Source organism: Rana temporaria, chromosome 6 (assembly GCF_905171775.1).
Source record: "Rana temporaria chromosome 6, aRanTem1.1, whole genome shotgun sequence".
Lineage (NCBI taxonomy): Eukaryota > Metazoa > Chordata > Amphibia > Anura > Ranidae > Rana > Rana temporaria.
Genome location: NC_053494.1, coordinates 131,107,371 through 131,124,815, shown reverse-complemented (window position 1 = coordinate 131,124,815; position 17,445 = coordinate 131,107,371). Strand labels below are relative to the sequence as shown.

The 17,445-nt window shown below is 44.7% G+C and overlaps 2 protein-coding genes across 2 annotated transcripts in view; one reads left to right on the top strand and one right to left on the bottom strand.

Moving 5' to 3' along the window:
* The window catches only part of LOC120943825, a 38,868-nt gene extending 38,104 nt beyond the window's left edge, over positions 1 to 764 (bottom strand). The window contains exon 1 of the mRNA XM_040357375.1: positions 614 to 764. Within this exon, the coding sequence (XP_040213309.1) occupies positions 614 to 753 (140 nt within the window). The 5' untranslated portion in view covers positions 754 to 764. The remainder of the gene's footprint in view (positions 1 to 613) is intronic.
* A 233-nt stretch (positions 765 to 997) lies between these two features.
* Positions 998 to 17,445, top strand: part of NME9 (NME/NM23 family member 9) — a 66,958-nt gene continuing 50,510 nt past the window's right edge. Inside the window, exon 1 of the mRNA XM_040357374.1 lies at positions 998 to 1,140. Coding sequence (XP_040213308.1) covers positions 1,108 to 1,140 — 33 coding nt within the window. The 5' untranslated portion in view covers positions 998 to 1,107. The remainder of the gene's footprint in view (positions 1,141 to 17,445) is intronic.

Below are 17,445 nucleotides of genomic sequence, written 5' to 3'. Positions count from 1 at the left end.
CCTTTGGATGTTGTATAGAAGAAAGCAATAAATATTGTTTTGTTTTTCTTTATAGTGTAAAAAAAATCAAAAAGAAGTATGCAGAGGTGATCAAATACCGCCAAAAGAAAGCTCTACCTGGGGGGGGCGGGGGGACAGATAATTACATTAATATTTGGGTACAACAGTGCATGACCGCCCAATTGTCAGCTAAAGTAATGCAGTGCCGTATCGCAAAAAATGGCCTGGTCATTAATTGGGGGGGGGGGTAAATCTTCCAGGAGGTCAAATTATTAAACATGTGTGACTCTCATTGAGAAGGTAAACAAACTATGTATAGGTCCCCCCAGGTCTAAATCTGCCCCCCTGCTGGTGGTGACACCTGTAAGACTTTGCTTCTCCCAGTGACAACAGACAGGGGTGACAACACTTCACACAACTTTAGGCTGGGGACACACAGCAACCATCAGGGAATAATGGCCGCTATCCTGAAGGCTGAATCTGACCTATACACTGCCTATCACTTCACTGGAAGAGCTACTTAATCTCTCTCCCTCATTCCTCTGCGGGGACACCAAACTGTCCTGTCCCTCTCCCGCTCCCCTCACACCGACTACAACCAGCAGATACGTACAACTCTTCGAACACTTCGTCGATATCCATTTCCCGCCAATCCTTCAGCCGCCTCAGACACACCTCCCCCTCACAGAGCACAAAATACCAGTCAAGAGGACAAGCGCTGCAAAGCCACTCAGTGATAGGCCGACGACACATGCTCCTCCCCCTAGTTCTCAGCTATTGGATAGGATGCACGCTTGTAGGAGAAATGCCAAGCCTGCGTAGCCACTCAGCGATAAGCTGCCGGGACAAGCTCCCTCCCCCATGTTCTCCGCTATTGGATGGAACACACACACAACCCTGTGGGAGAAAGGCTAAGCCATTCAGCGATAAGCCAGCGGCGTACGCTCCTCCCTCAGCTTTCCAGCTATTGGATAGAACGCAGGTTTGTAGGAGGAGTACCCAGCTTGTAATGTTCGGCTTCTTGTAGTTATGGAAACCAACAAGCGGCGTTTGTGCTGCTAGGAGACCCGGGGCACACGTATCTGTACTGACCCGAGAGCAGCAACGATGGGCAGCAAGAAGAAAGAAGTCACCCTGCAGGTATGATGTCACCTGTCACTAACACGGCATTTTATTATAACATTGCTAAGACCTTTCCTGTTATCCCTGCCTGGGCATGCTGCTGCCAGTGACGGCTGGTGACGGGAGGCGCAAACAAACTGAAAAAACACATCAAGCGCAGCCACTGTGCCCATCAAACGCAGCCACTGTACTCATACATTTCCGCAACTGTGCCATCAAACGCAGCTACTGTACCCATCAATTGCTGCCAGTGTGCCCATCAATTGCTGCCAGTGTGCCCATCAATTGCCACCACTGTGCCCATCAATTGCTGCCAGTGTGCACCATCAATTGCTGCCAGTGTGCCCATCAATTGCCACCACTGTGCCCATCAATTGCTGCCAGTGTGCACCATCAATTGCTGCCAGTGTGCCCATCAATTGCCACCACTGTGCCCATCAATTGCTGCCAGTGTGCACCATCAATTGCTGCCAGTGTGCCCATCAATTGCTGCCAGTGTGCCCCATCAATTGCTGCCAGTGTGCCCCATCAATTGCCACCACTGTGCCCATCAATTGCTGCCAGTGTGCCCCATCAATTGCTGCCAGTGTGCCCATCAATTGCCACCACTGTGCCCATCAATTGCTGCCAGTGTGCACCATCAATTGCTGCCAGTGTGCCCATCAATTGCCACCACTGTACCCATCAATTGCTGCCAGTGTGCCCATCAATTGCTGCCAGTGTGCACCATCAATTGCTGCCAGTGTGCCCATCAATTGCCACCACTGTGCCCATCAATTGCTGCCAGTGTGCACCATTAATTGCTGCCAGTGTGCCCCATCAATTGCCGCTACTGTACCCGATCAAAAAAATGTAAGATTAATCGAGGAATTAATAGTTAATTTCCACAGCCCTAATTCGCTTCCCTAACACAACACTGTGTAAACAGCAAACCAATTTAGAAGCCTATTAGAGCCTGTGGCTCTAATCAGGACGCCTACTAGAACCTGTGGCTCTAATCAGGCGCTTCAAAAACACCCCCGCCACTGTAATTCAGATGTCCGGCGCTCGACAAGGGGCCGGACACCTGAATAGGGGGCGGCAGTAGCGACAATAGATAGATTCATGCAATGCATGAAACTATCTATTTGTGATAGAGCGGTGCAGGAGAGAGATGGCGGCGCTCTTGCGCCTCTATGGACGCACCGCCACTGCTGCTGACTATGGCAAGCAATACCAGGGTTGCCAACCCTCAGTAAATTTACAGACAGTTTGAAAAAATCAGTGATCTTTTTACAACTGCCAGTAAATATCAGGGGCTGAAAAAATTTGTCATGCCGTGTCGACTTTTTAAGTGTAAACCTGGCAAAGGACTTGTTATGGGTATTGTCAGTGTTTTCGTATTGTGTTTATACTGTTTAACCACTTCAATACCAGACACTTTCGCCCCTTCTTGCCCAAGACAATTTTTAGCTTTCAGCGCTGTCGCAGTTTGATTGACTATTGCGCGGTCATGCTACACTGTACCCAGACACATTTTTTTATCCTTTTGTTCCCACAAATAGAGCTTTCTTTTGGTGGTATTTGATTACTGCTGGGATAAAAAAAAATTTGTGCAACAAATAAAAAAAAAAAGTTTTTCTTTGTTTCTGTTATGAAATTTTGTAAATAAGTACGTTTTCTCCTTCACTGATGGGCACTGATAAGGCGGCACTGATGATGTGGCACCGCTGAGGTGGCACTGATGATGGGCACTGAAACTAACACGAAATTAGCAGAAGGGTCATTTATGGATCTTGGAGGGGACTCCACACTTTTTTTCTTTTTCACTTTGGCGCAGGATTCCCCTTCAAGATCTTTAGCACACAAGTTGCACTGCAAGTCGGATTATCATGATCCATATTGGGGTGCGACTTCTATTCAAATCAATGGCCGCTCATAGGGAACCATTGATTTTGACCTGTGAAAAAAAAAAAAAAATGCTTAAAGCGGATGTGCCATGGGAAAAAAATATTAAAAGCCAGCAGCTACAAATACTGCAGCTGCTGACTTTTAATATTAGGACACTTACCTGTCCTGGAGTCCAGCGCCGATCGCAGCAGAGGACGAGCGATCGCTCGTCTCTCTGCTGCTCCCCCCACCATCCACGCTGAGGGAACCAGGAAGTGAAGTGCTGCGGCTTCACTGCCCGGTTCCCTACGGCGCATGCGCGAGTCGCGCCGCGCCCGCCGATTGGCTCCCGCTGTGTGCTGGGAGCCGAGTGTTCCCAGCACACAACGGGGGGGCGACGGGATGTGACGGAATGCCCGTCTTTTGCCCGTGAATGCCGGGCCGGAAGTGGGTGCAAATACCTGTCTTTAGACAGGTATCTGCACCCCCCTGAAAGGTGTCAAATGTGACACCGGAGGGGGGGAGGGTTCCGATCAGCGGGACTCCACTTTAGGGTGGAGAACCGCTTTAAGTCGGCTAAACACTGTTAGCAGCATTTAGTAGCTTTTAGCGGTGTCAGACGTTTTTACTGCTCCTGGAAGCACAGGCTGTCATTTTTTTCTACTGCACCTAAACGCCTCTGACAGTTTATGTGTGCACGGGCGCATAGGCTAACATGGAAGGGTATTTAGAAGCAAATATTCCACAAAGCCGCATCACAAATGTCTTTATACACTGACCCCTTTCACACTGAAGTGTTTTTACAGCGTTTTAGCGTTAACAATAGCGCTATTAAAACGCTCATAAAACACTCTCCATGCATCTTAATAGACCCTTTCACACTGAGTCCTGCAAGCAGCTTCTTTGGAACAGCTTTTGGGCGCTGAAAAAACGCCCCTTTCCATTGAAATGAATTGAAAGCGCTGTAAAAACGCCTTACCCTTTCACACTGAGGCGTTGCACTGGCGGGGCGTTGAGAAAAGTCCTGCAAGCAGTATCTTTGGAGCAGCTTTTGGGCGCTAAAAAAAAAAACGCTCCAAAAACGCCCCTTTCCATTGAAATGAATTGAAAGCGCTGTAAAAACGCCTTACCCTTTCACATTGAGGCACTGCAAAAACGCCATAAAACGTTAGGGTCTTAGGCCCCTTTCACATTACAGCGGGAGCGGCTGTGGCGGTATATCGCGCTAAAAAAAGCGGCGCTATACAGCCGGGATTGACGCGGGAATCGGCCGCTATCGGTGCGGTATTAACCCCCGCTAGCGGCCGATAAAGGGTTAATCCCGCCTGCAATGCGCCTCTATAGAGGCACATTGCGGACGGTATTACCGCGATTTCCCATTGTTTTTAATGGGAAGGAGCGGTGAAGGAACGGTATACATGCCGCTCCTCTCACCGCTCCAAAGATGCCGCTGACAGGAGATTTTTTTCTCTCCCGCCAGCGCATCGCCTCAGTGTGAAAGCCCTCGTGCTTCCACATATAGTAGGCAGTGAAGGAGTTTTTCAGTTGGTATAGCAGCGCTATTTTTAGCGCTGTACCGCCTGAAAAACTCCTCAGTGTAAAAAGGGGTCTTAGCGCGGCTTTACCAGCACATTGGGATTGCAGATGAGGCTTCGCTCGAATAACGCTCCAAAAACGCTCGAATAACGCTCCAAAAACGCCCCAGTGTGAAAGGGGGTCTTAAAGAGACGCTGTCACCAAACCTTTCGTTTTATCAACAATCTCCCCAGGAAATTATATTTTCATTAAATGTTTTTTTATGCATGTTAATTACCTGTAAAGGCCTCACTTGCGTAGACATCCAAAAGCTCTAAGCCCTCGTTTATAGCGGTGCGATTTGTCAGTTCCAAATCGCAGGACAAAACGCACCCTGTTGTTGGCAGGGGAACTGTGAAAATTTGCTGTTTGAAAAAGGTTCCTGCACTACTTTTTTCAGATTTCATTGTGACTTGCATAGACGTTTGGCCCCTTTCACACTGGGGCGTATTTCGAGCGTTATTCGAGCGTTTTTTAAGTGTTATTTGAGCAAAGTCTCATCTGCAATCCCAATGTGCTGGTAAAGCACCGCTAAGACCCTAACGTTTTAGGGCGTTTTTGCAGTGCCTCAGTGTGAAAGGGTAAGGCGTTTTTACAGCGCTTTCAATTCATTTCAATGGAGAGGGGTGTTTTTGGAGCGTTTTTTTTTTAGCGCCCAAAAGCTGCTCCAAAGATGCTGCTTGCAGGACTCAGTGTGAAAGGGTCCATTAAGATGCATGGAGAGCTTTTATGAGCGTTTTAATAGCGCTATTTTTAACGCTAAAACGCTGTAAAAACGCTTAGTGTGAAAGGGGTCTTAGGTCCCTTTCACACTAGGGCGGGAGGCGCGGTGGCGGTATAGCGCCGCTAAAAATAGCGGCGCTATAATGTCGGAATTGCCATGGCTAGCAGCCGATAAAGGGTTAATACCGCCCGCAATGTGCCTCTGCAGAGGCGCATTGCGGGCGGTATTAATGCGGTTTCCCATTGTTTTAAATGGGAAGGAGCGGTATACATACTGCTCCTCTCACCGCTCCAAAGATGCTGCTAGCAGGAGATTTTTTGCTCTCCTGCCAGCGCACCGCCTCAGTGTGAAAGCCCTCTGGCTTTCACATTGAGGTTGCTGGGCAGGAGTTTTTCTGGCGGTATAGCAGCGCTATTTTTAGAGCTGTACCGCCTGAAAAACTCCTCAGTGTGAAAGGGGTCTAAAGCAAATGAAATCGGAGGTGCAAGTTGCACTGATCTGGAGCTTTGAAATTGCGCAAAAGTAGCGCAATTTCAAAGTTGCACCAGTGTGAACCACTGCTGATGGACACATTGCCATATTGGTTGTGCTGTCAGCAGACTCAGAGCTGTCACTCAACACTATAGCATTCCCCTTTGTTCCTTCCCAAACAGCTACATAAAGGTGATGTGGGGTGATAAGCAGGGGTCAAGTCCTGGGGAAAAAAGTGTGGGAACTCCCACCCAAGATCCATTCCCCCACCAAAAAAAAAAAAAATGATACGCTCATATGCATAATTACTAAACCGCATGTTTTTTTTTTTTCGATCCACTGTACCTTAGTAATCCTTTATGTTACTGGCCGCTTCCTGTATATGGATTCATCGGGTAGTGTGCGGGTATTCCGTCACCTCCTCGATGCCGCAATGTCTCCTGGGAGCTTTTGTCATTGTTCCCAGGAGACATTGCGGAGGTCTGCCACGAGTTATCGCGGGAAGTTCTTTCTAAATCCCGCGATAACAGTAACATAAAGGATTATTAAGGTTCGCCTGCCCCTGACAGTGACTTTGAGCTGGGCATCGCCGCTTAGTGAAGGATTGGCTCGGCTGCTCTAGTCTTGCAAAGGGAACTGCGTTCCTGCTGTGAAAAAAGTGCAGGGACGCCGTTCCCATGTGTTCCCGCAGGACTTGAGCCCTGGTGATAAGGGAGAGGGTGGAGGAGCTGGGCCAGCACAGACAGTAATCAGACACTGCCAGAGGAAGAGAGGGTTATGATGTGCAAGGATGGAGGGGACTGCGCTAGGGAACTGAAGCAAATTGGAGTAAAAAAAACATAATTTATGGAAAGGGAAAAGACTGCAAGTAAACATTTAAAATATAAAATTTTCTGTTCTTTTACCTGCAATTGTTTAGGTTGGGGCCATTTTTTGCAAAACAACATTTCATTACTTTAACTGACAATTGCGCAGTCATGTGACACTGTACTAAAATAAAATGTATGTCCTTTTCCCCCACACATAGAGCTCTCTTTTGGTGGTATTTGATCACCTCTGCAAATGACCAACAATTTTGAAAAAACAAAACAATATTTTTTACTGTTTGCTATAAAACATATCCTATAAAAAAAATGGAAAAATCAAATGTCTTCATTAATTTAGGCCAATATGTATTTCTTCTACGTATTTTTTGTAAAAAAAAATCCCAATATGCGTATATTGATTGGTTTGCGCAAAAATTATAGCATCTACAAACTATGGGATATGTCCTGGAATTTTTATTATTTTTTTATACTAGTAATGGCAGCGATTAGCGACATATAGCAGGACTGCGATATTGACACTGCGATATTGACACTAATACAGTGATCAGTGCTAAAAATATGCACTGTCACTGGACATTGCATCTACTAATGTTCCACAATGATTACCAAATAGATACAGTAGTTTTGGTAAAGATACATTTGGAAAAGTTCCAAGAAAAAAATTCCCACTACTAGCGCTACACCATAAGGACAATAAAACACAGTGTTCTGTGTAGTAAAAAAGATGCAAAAAACCTTCCCGTGCAGCTGTCAATCACCTGAGAACATGGGCAAAGAACTGAAACAAAAAAATACAGCGCTCAAGGATGGAGTACGAATCACTTTATAGTCTTGAAGTAATGCAAAATATACATGAACTGAAAAATTAAAAACTGCACACTGGGCAGAAAGTTTAAACAAGCGAATCTATTGCAAAATCCCCAGACACTTGAACAGTAGCCGTATGGTGATAGTGGGATAGCAACCTGAAATCACTGCTGGGAGAATGTAGTAAAAAGCTTCCAACCAAAGTACACTCTGTAGTATGTGAGGTGGTACAGCTGTTAGTATGCCTCTAAGCAGGGAGATGAAAAACACACAGCGGGGAGACAGCATCCACGCTGGGAGTGAACATGAATGTTATTCACCTGCCGAGGGAGGAATGGCTGTGGTTCTGATCCAACAGAGAGGCCGATGGGGGCGGGATCACTCCTCGCAACGAAGGATGTAGGGCAGTGGGAAAGATCCTGGATGGGAACCACCGTGCCAGTACGAGGACGCCGCCGCGTCAATCAGAGGCGAGGAGGGAGGGCTGGAATCACCGCTGCGTCACATGAAGGGGAAGGGAATGAAGTCCGGACTCTGTCCCTCGAGGGTCATGTGACTCCAGGGGCCAATCAGTGGAAGAGATAGACGAGCAGTATAACCAACATGCTAAACGTCACTGAAGGAATTCCCAGACTGTCAGTATCTCAGCATTGGCTACTAGTAGACAAGTGGGGGCATAAAACGAGATGGGGGTGAGCCGTGACTGACATGTTTCGCGTGCCAGACGCTTTGTCAAAGTCACGGACAGGCAACACCACCAGATTAAAATAGGAACATGTAACAATCCCATTGGATAATGGCGGGCGGGGGGGACGGATTTGAAGTATTAACCCCACCATCACCATTCAGTTCTTTTTTTAAAAAAGCAACATATTGAGTTTGCAATTATTATGTTTGTTGATATTAAGCTAGAAACACCCAATAGTGACACATATACTAACACATATACAAAAATACATAATAAATACATGAGTAAAAATGAATAATAAATATAAAAATAAAAGAAAGAAATAAAGAATAAAAAAATATATATAAAAAAAATGAATACATAGAATATGAAATAAAAATCAAAACACAATATACTCAACTCATAACATAAATGTTACTGACATAAAAACATTCATCTCTAAAAACTATCATTTTTAAAAAACTATCATTTTTAAAAAAATCATGACGTTAAGTAAAAAGAGCCATAGGCTCTGTATACTAAAATTTAATTTAAGTTTCGTTCGTAATACTGAAAATATCTAGCTCCTCGTTAAGGCCACCTGGTGACAAAGAACCCATCCGAAAGATCCAATAAGTTTCCCTCTTGCAGAGGAGGGAAAATCTTTCGTTCGCAGTAAGTGACCCTATTGGAATGGACTCAATCGCCATAACCTCCAGGCACTTAAAGTCTTTATTATGGGCCTGCAGGAAGTGTCTAGGTACACTGTGTTTAACACAGCCCTTTTTAATAAGGCGTCTATGCTCGCCTATTCGTATCCGTAAAGTACGGATTGTCCTTCCTACATAAAGCAAATTACAAGGACAACGCAATACGTAAACAACGAATTCCGTTGAACAGGTAATAAATTGATTGATCGGAAAACTGCAGTCTTTGGTTTTAATAGAATCAGTCCCACCTTTAGAGATAGACTGACAGGTAAGACATCCTCTTTTACCACATCTGAAGATGCCGGTTTTATTATTGAAGTATGCCCGAATATCTAAAGGACGAGTAGGGTTATACTTAGAGACTTTACTTGGTGCAATGATATTCCGAATGGTCCGTGCCCTTCTAAAGGTAATCTGGGGTTTAGGGGGAAGGGAAGAAGACAGATATTGGTCTAGTTGAAGAATGTTGAAATGTTTGTTAATAATACTACTTATATTTTTATGTTCGGTATTGAAAGTGGAAATAAACCTTATATTATTTACGACCCTGTCCTTAATGGCCTTCTTCTTTTTATTAATGACCATGTTGGAATTAAAAGCATCATCATGGCCCTGGGTCATGTAGTCCTGTATCTTTGAACAGTTTCTCCGTAGCCTATTGAATTGTCCATATGGGATATTTGATTTCCACGACGAGTGATGGCAACTTTTAAAATGTAAATATGAATTACCACTAGTAGGTTTAATATGATTACTAGTGGTAATGACCTCCTGATCATGTGAAAGTACCAAATCCAAAAAATTTTTAAATTGTCCTTATCGAAGACATGCGTAAACGAAAGGCCTAGCTCATTATTGTTACAGTGGTCCACAAATAATGAAAAAAGATCAGCACCACCACTCCAAATAAGGACTACGTCGTCTATATAACGCCCATAGAAGACGACGTGTTCCAAAAATGGATTGTTATTCCAAATTTGCAAAGTTTCCCAATAACCCATAGTCAGATTGGCGTAAACCGGTGCAAAATTGGCCCCCATTGCGGTACCTTTCCTTTGTAAAAAGAACTGGTCACAGAAAGAAAAATAATTGTGTTTAAGGCAGAATTCAATACCTCTACTGATAAACTCAGATTGTAGAGAGTTAATATTATTATTCTTACTTAGGAAGTATTGTACTGCCGCTAAACCAATGTTGTGGGGTATTGACGTGTACAAGGAGGCCACGTCTAGTGACGCCCAAGCATATCCCTCTTCCCAGGAGTAGTTTTCGAGGGTCTTAATAATGTCATTGGAATCTTTAATATAAGAGGGCAATTCACAAACAATAGGCTGTAGGGCATGGTCTATATACATAGATAGGCCACTAGTAAGGCTATTGGTACTAGCAACAATCGGGCGACCCGGTGGGTCCACTAAGGATTTGTGTACTTTCGGGAGGTGATAAAAATGTGGAGTACTGGAAATTTTGGGCAATAAGAAGGACTTTTCTCTCTTGTTGATAACGCCTTTACTAAAAGCCGTCTCAACAAGAGTAGTAAGTTCTATTTGATAGGCGGAAAAAGGGTCTGTATTAAGTTTTTGGTAAGTCTCACCATCCGACAGCAAGCGATATGCTTCTCGGAGGTATTCAACCTTATCCTGCACGACTAGGCTCCCGCCTTTGTCGGCTTGTTTGACTATAATATTTTTATTTGCCTTGAGATCTTTAAGTGCCTGACGTTCTACAGAATTTAGATTAAGGGTCCCTGACTTAGAAGGATTATCACATAAACTGGAAAAATCCTTATATACAGCTTGATAAAAGGTCTCAATATAGGGCCCTTTAGAACGGGTAGGGTTAAAAACGGACTGAGGCCTAAAATTTGTGTGCACTATGTCTGGTTCCATAAAAGGACAAAAAGTTTGACTCTCTATATTGCCCTCAGACCATAGTTCTTCAAGAATTTGTAACAAACCATCTGGATCTTGATCAATAGCTTGATCCTCACGAGTAACAGTTGCAACACTGTTAGGATCCAGAACATTATCAGTACTAGACGCATCGCGTTTAGCGAAAAATCTTTTGAGGGTAAGGAGTCGAACAAATTTATTTAGATCCTTAAAAAGTCCAAATTTATTTGGTCCAGTGGAAGGACAGAAACTTAACCCTTTTCGTAAAAGGGTAAGCTCAACTGGGGTAAGGGTATGACTAGAAAGATTAAATATTTTGATGGTACTATCTTTTAGTCCCTGTCTGTCTTTTCTTTTTTGTTCAGTCTTGGATCGGAGTCCTCCTCTTCTACCTCTTCGAGTTTTCTTTTTTCTTTTTGTAATGACATCGTTTACGCATGTCTTCGATAAGGACAATTTAATTTTTTGGGATTTGGTACTTTCACATGATCAGGAGGTCATTACCACTAGTAATCATATTAAACCTACTAGTGGTAATTCATATTTACATTTTAATAGTTGCCATCACTCGTCGTGGAAATCAAATATCCCATATGGACAATTCAATAGGCTACAGAGAAACTGTTCAAAGATACAGGACTACATGACCCAGGGCCTCACTATGAAGACGAAATTTAGAGAGAAGGGGTATCCACAAGAATTATTAGATGATGCTTTTAATTCCAACATGGTCATTAATAAAAAGAAGAAGGCCATTAAGGACAGGGTCGTAAATAATATAAGGTTTATTTCCACTTTCAATACCGAACATAAAAATATAAGTAGTATTATTAACAAACATTTCAACATTCTTCAACTAGACCAATATCTGTCTTCTTCCCTTCCCCCTAAACCCCAGATTACCTTTAGAAGGGCACGGACCATTCGGAATATCATTGCACCAAGTAAAGTCTCTAAGTATAACCCTACTCGTCCTTTAGATATTCGGGCATACTTCAATAATAAAACCGGCATCTTCAGATGTGGTAAAAGAGGATGTCTTACCTGTCAGTCTATCTCTAAAGGTGGGACTGATTCTATTAAAACCAAAGACTGCAGTTTTCCGATCAATCAATTTATTACCTGTTCAACGGAATTCGTTGTTTACGTATTGCGTTGTCCTTGTAATTTGCTTTATGTAGGAAGGACAATCCGTACTTTACGGATACGAATAGGCGAGCATAGACGCCTTATTAAAAAGGGCTGTGTTAAACACAGTGTACCTAGACACTTCCTGCAGGCCCACAATAAAGACTTTAAGTGCCTGGAGGTTATGGCGATTGAGTCCATTCCAATAGGGTCACTTACTGCGAACGAAAGATTTTCCCTCCTCTGCAAGAGGGAAACTTATTGGATCTTTCGGATGGGTTCTTTGTCACCAGGTGGCCTTAACGAGGAGCTAGATATTTTCAGTATTACGAACGAAACTTAAATTAAATTTTAGTATACAGAGCCTATGGCTCTTTTTACTTAACGTCATGATTTTTTTAAAAATGATAGTTTTTTAAAAATGATAGTTTTTAGAGATGAATGTTTTTATGTCAGTAACATTTATGTTATGAGTTGAGTATATTGTGTTTTGATTTTTATTTCATATTCTATGTATTCATTTTTTTTATATATTTTTTTTTATTCTTTATTTCTTTCTTTTATTTTTATATTTATTATTCATTTTTACTCATGTATTTATTATGTATTTTTGTATATGTGTTAGTATATGTGTCACTATTGGGTGTTTCTAGCTTAATATCAACAAACATAATAATTGCAAACTCAATATGTTGCTTTTTTAAAAAAAGAACTGAATGGTGATGGTGGGGTTAATACTTCAAATCCGTCCCCCCGCCCGCCATTATCCAATGGGATTGTTACATGTTCCTATTTTAATCTGGTGGTGTTGCCTGTCCGTGACTTTGACAAAGCGTCTGGCACGCGAAACATGTCAGTCACGGCTCACCCCCATCTCGTTTTATGCCCCCACTTGTCTACTAGTAGCCAATGCTGAGATACTGACAGTCTGGGAATTCCTTCAGTGACGTTTAGCATGTTGGTTATACTGCTCGTCTATCTCTTCCACTGATTGGCCCCTGGAGTCACATGACCCTCGAGGGACAGAGTCCGGACTTCATTCCCTTCCCCTTCATGTGACGCAGCGGTGATTCCAGCCCTCCCTCCTCGCCTCTGATTGACGCGGCGGCGTCCTCGTACTGGCACGGTGGTTCCCATCCAGGATCTTTCCCACTGCCCTACATCCTTCGTTGCGAGGAGTGATCCCGCCCATATCGGCCTCTCTGTTGGATCAGAACCACAGCCACTCCTCCCTCGGCAGGTGAATAACATTCATGTTCACTCCCAGCGTGGATGCTGTCTCCCCGCTGTGTGTTTTTCATCTCCCTGCTTAGAGGCATACTAACAGCTGTACCACCTCACATACTACAGAGTGTACTTTGGTTGGAAGCTTTTTACTACAATCTCCCAGCAGTGATTTCAGGTTGCTATCCCACTATCACCATACGGCTACTGTTCAAGTGTCTGGGGATTTTGCAATAGATTCGCTTGTTTAAACTTTCTGCCCAGTGTGCAGTTTTTAATTTTTCAGTTCATGTATATTTTGCATTACTTCAAGACTATAAAGTGATTCGTACTCCATCCTTGAGCGCTGTATTTTTTTGTTTCATTTGGAAAAGTTCCACCCACTGTGAAGAGATTTCCTCTCTCTTCCCTCTGAGGCCGGGTACACACGGGCCGTCGGACCGTTTTCACCGTACATGTCTGCCCGGGGACTTCTGTACGATGGCTGTACTAACCATCGTACAGAAGTCCGCGCGTAAACAATATGTGGGGCGTGTCCGCGCCGTCGCCGCGACGATGACGCAGCGATGATGCGGCGACGTGGGCTGGCCTGCCTTTTAAATGCTTCCACGCATGCGTCAAAGTCATTCGACACATGCGAGGGACGGCGGGCGCTCGGACATGTACGGTAGGTCTGTACAGACGACCATACATGTCCGAGTGGGCAGGATTCCAGCGGACGGTTTTAAAACAAGTCCAGGAATATTTGCCCGCTGGGAAAAGGCCCGGCGGGCAAATGTTTGCCGGAATTCTGTCCGCTCGTGCCTACACACGACCGAACATGTATGCTGAAACTGGTCCGCGGACCAGTTTCAGCAGACATGTTTGGTCGTGTGTATGGGGCCTTAGACACTTTTCACCAGAACAGGTATCTTCACAGGGAGATTTTGCCTCTCTTCTTGGTTCCATGACAGCCATAACATTTTGGATTTCCCCATCACTTCCTGCTCTGGTGACAATGGTCGTCAGGAGAGTTATAGAGGGTGAATCTCCCCAACAATGTGAAGAGGAAGGAGCTAATGAACCACTATAGGACCCCAAGACGCCTGCCAACAGCCCGAATGCAACTAGAAGGACATTGCCCCAGTTGTTATATTTATACTAGGGTTGTCCCGATACCACTTTTTTAGGACTGAGTACAAGTCCAGATACTTTTTTTCAAGTACTCGCCGATACCGAATACCGATACTTTTTTTTAAATGTGTCCCCAAATGCAGCCATGTCCCCCCACAAATGCAGCCATGTCCCCCCACAGATGCAGCCATGTCCCCCCCATATGTAGCCATGTCCCCCCCATATGCAGCCATGTCCCCCCCATATCCAGCCATGTCCCCCCCATATGCAGCCATGTCCCCCCATATCCAGCCATGTCTCCCCCATATCCAGCTATGTCCCCCCCCATATGCAGCCATGCCCCCCCATATGCAGCTATGTCCCCCCCATATGCAGCCATGTCCCCCCATATGCAGCCATGTCCCCGCATATGCAGCCTTGTCCCCCCATTATCCAGCCATGTCCCCCCCATATGCAGCCATGTCTCCCCCATACCCAGCCATGTCCCCCCATATCCAGCCATGTCTCCCCCCATATCCAGCCATGTCCCCCATATGCAGCCATGTCTCCCCCCATATCCAGCCATGTCCCCCCCATGCAGCCATGTCTCCCCCCATGCAGCCATGTCTCCCCATATCCAGCCATGTCCCCCTTACCTGCATCCCGCCGCATCCCCGCTGCCGCCGACTGGTTAATACGCGCGGGGAACATTACAGCTTTCATTTGAATAGCTGTAATGATTCGCGCCGCGCTGCGTATAGACACTCCCCCTCGCTCGGGATTGGACAGTTCACCCGAGGAAGGGGGAGTGTCTATACGTGGCGCGGCGCGAATCATTACAGCTATTCAAATGAAAGCTGTAATGTTCCCCGCCCGTATTACCCAGTCGGCGGCAGCAGGGCTGTGGAGTCGGTAGATAAATGTTCCGACTCCGACTCCGAAGTTTTATGTACTTCCGACTCCGACTCCTCTGTATTAATATGCAAATGTATTTTATACATTCCTTGAGGGAAAGAAACGCAACCTACCACAGGACTACTGGCTGGGAAGCCAACAGTCTACTGTATTGCACAGTTTAAGCAAAAGACAAACACAATGAAAACAAAGTTTTTTATTCTAAAACATGATTTTCCTAGGAGAATCCCATAGTCATGTTTAAAGTTTAAGCTAACAATCGGAGTTTACAAGTTTTTATAGCCTTAGCTAAATGATAGTAGTTTTTCCAATGGTTTACAGCTTCAGTCTTGAACTATTGGCCCTCCATTCCCTTTACTTATACAAGTGTCTCACTCTCTAGTCCTGCAAAAAACATATTTATTTAGGGCCAGATCCTCAAAAGGGATACGCCGGCGTAACTGCTGTTACGCCGTCGTATCCCTGTTTCTAACTATGGAACTGATCCACAGAATCAGTTTTCCATAGTTAGGCAGAAGATCCGACACGTGTAAGGGACTTACACTGCCGGATCTTAGGATGCAGTACCGCATCCGCCGCTGGGGGCATTTTGTGTCGAAATGCCGCCTCGGGTATGCAAATTAGCACTTACGGAGATCCACGAAGCTTTTCAGCTTCGTTTTTTCTCTGTAAGTATTAGTTTGCAAACACAAAATTAGGGCTGCTTTTACAAAGTGTTAACTGTTTACACCTTGTAAAAACAGACCCTTCTGTCCAGCGACGCGATTTTTTTTTTGTTTTGAATTTTTTTTTCGCGCCGTATCTTTTTTTTTTCCGACGAAACTTTATTGACCCGTCGCAATCCACAAAGCTCGGCGTAACGTAATTTCACGCTATGCACGTCGAAAAAATGACGTCACGAGCATGCGCAGTACGGCCGGCGCGGGAGCGCGCCTAATTTAAATGGGAATCGCCCCCATGAAAATAGGAACGCCTTGCGCCGGCGGAATTTAAGTTACACAGCCAAAAATTTCTAGGTAAGTGCTTTGTGGATCGGGCACTTAGGTAGAAATTTTAAGGCAGTGTAACTTAAATGGAAAAAATTAAGTTACGCCGGATCTTTGTCCATTACCCCCTTAATCCCTTATCAGTGAGAGGCTAGGTTACACATGGACGCTGCGTTCCCTGTAAAAGCAGAACTCAACACTATGGAAAGTATAAGTATTGCAGCTCCTAATTGTGCGTTGCGTGCCATATAGTGAAGCACATGAAAAGCATGCTTCTTCACGGTCACTTAACGTGTTCGTTTTGCGGTTACGTGAGGCACTGCATGCATTGGTCTTTATTCTTACAGTAGAGAAGTCATTAATTATAACTTTTTGTGAATTGGGACATTTAAACTTGCTTTTTTTTTTTTATTCCAATCTAAATTTAGTAGGAGTCGGAGTCGGTGCATTGTTTGCCGACTCCGACTCCAGGTACCCAAAATTTCCCCCGACTCCTCGACTCCGACTCCACAGCCCTGGTGACGGCGGTGGCGGCGGGGGGTTCCAAGTATTCTATTTCGGTATCGGGGGTATTTGCGGGAAATACTCGGAATCGGTCCCGATACCGATACTAGTATCGGTATCGGGACAACCCTAATTTATACCTTGTATTACTTTTTCACACTCCCCCAACCTGCCTTTTATCTGAAAGAGGACTGCCCGCTGAAGAAGAGGAAACCGGGGTTATGGTAGCTATCTGCTGCCATAACAACGATATCCCTCTTCAAACAGCAGAGTGCTGGAGTGAAAAATCTAATATGTTATTATTTATGGTATTTAGGTTTAAGCATGCACCATTGGTATTTTTTACGTCAAATTTCAATTTAGATTTAGTCATACTCTTTTGACTAAAATGCCATTTTAGTTTTAGTCGTATTTTAGACTTTTGACTAAAATGCCATTTTAGTTTTAGTCATATTTTAGTCATCTCAATTGTTTTAGTTTTAGTCGTATTTAAGTCGACTAAAATAATATTCATTTAGTCGACAAATGTTTGTTTCAATGCAGCCTGATCAGTGCCCACCAGTGCCCATCCACTGCAGCCTAATCAGTGCCCATCAATGCAGCCTCACCAGTGCCCATCCAATGCAGCCTGCAATGCAGAGATAGGAGAGCCACTGGATTACACAGAGTGGGAATATCACGCTTACCCAGCACGGCCACTGTCATGTGAAATCCTGATTCCTGGACCAGCTCCTATGATAGACAGCACCAGTGTGCTGTCTATCATAGGAGCCATTCCAGGAGGGGGGATATGACAGCGGCCGCCGGGTAAGTGGAAGATCCCCGTTCTGTGTAATCCGGTGCTTGACCCTCCCTTCCCCTCCGAGACAGCCCGATGGGGCCACCCAAACCCATGGTAGCGCCGGCCCTGGACGCTTCCCTCTGCCTACAGT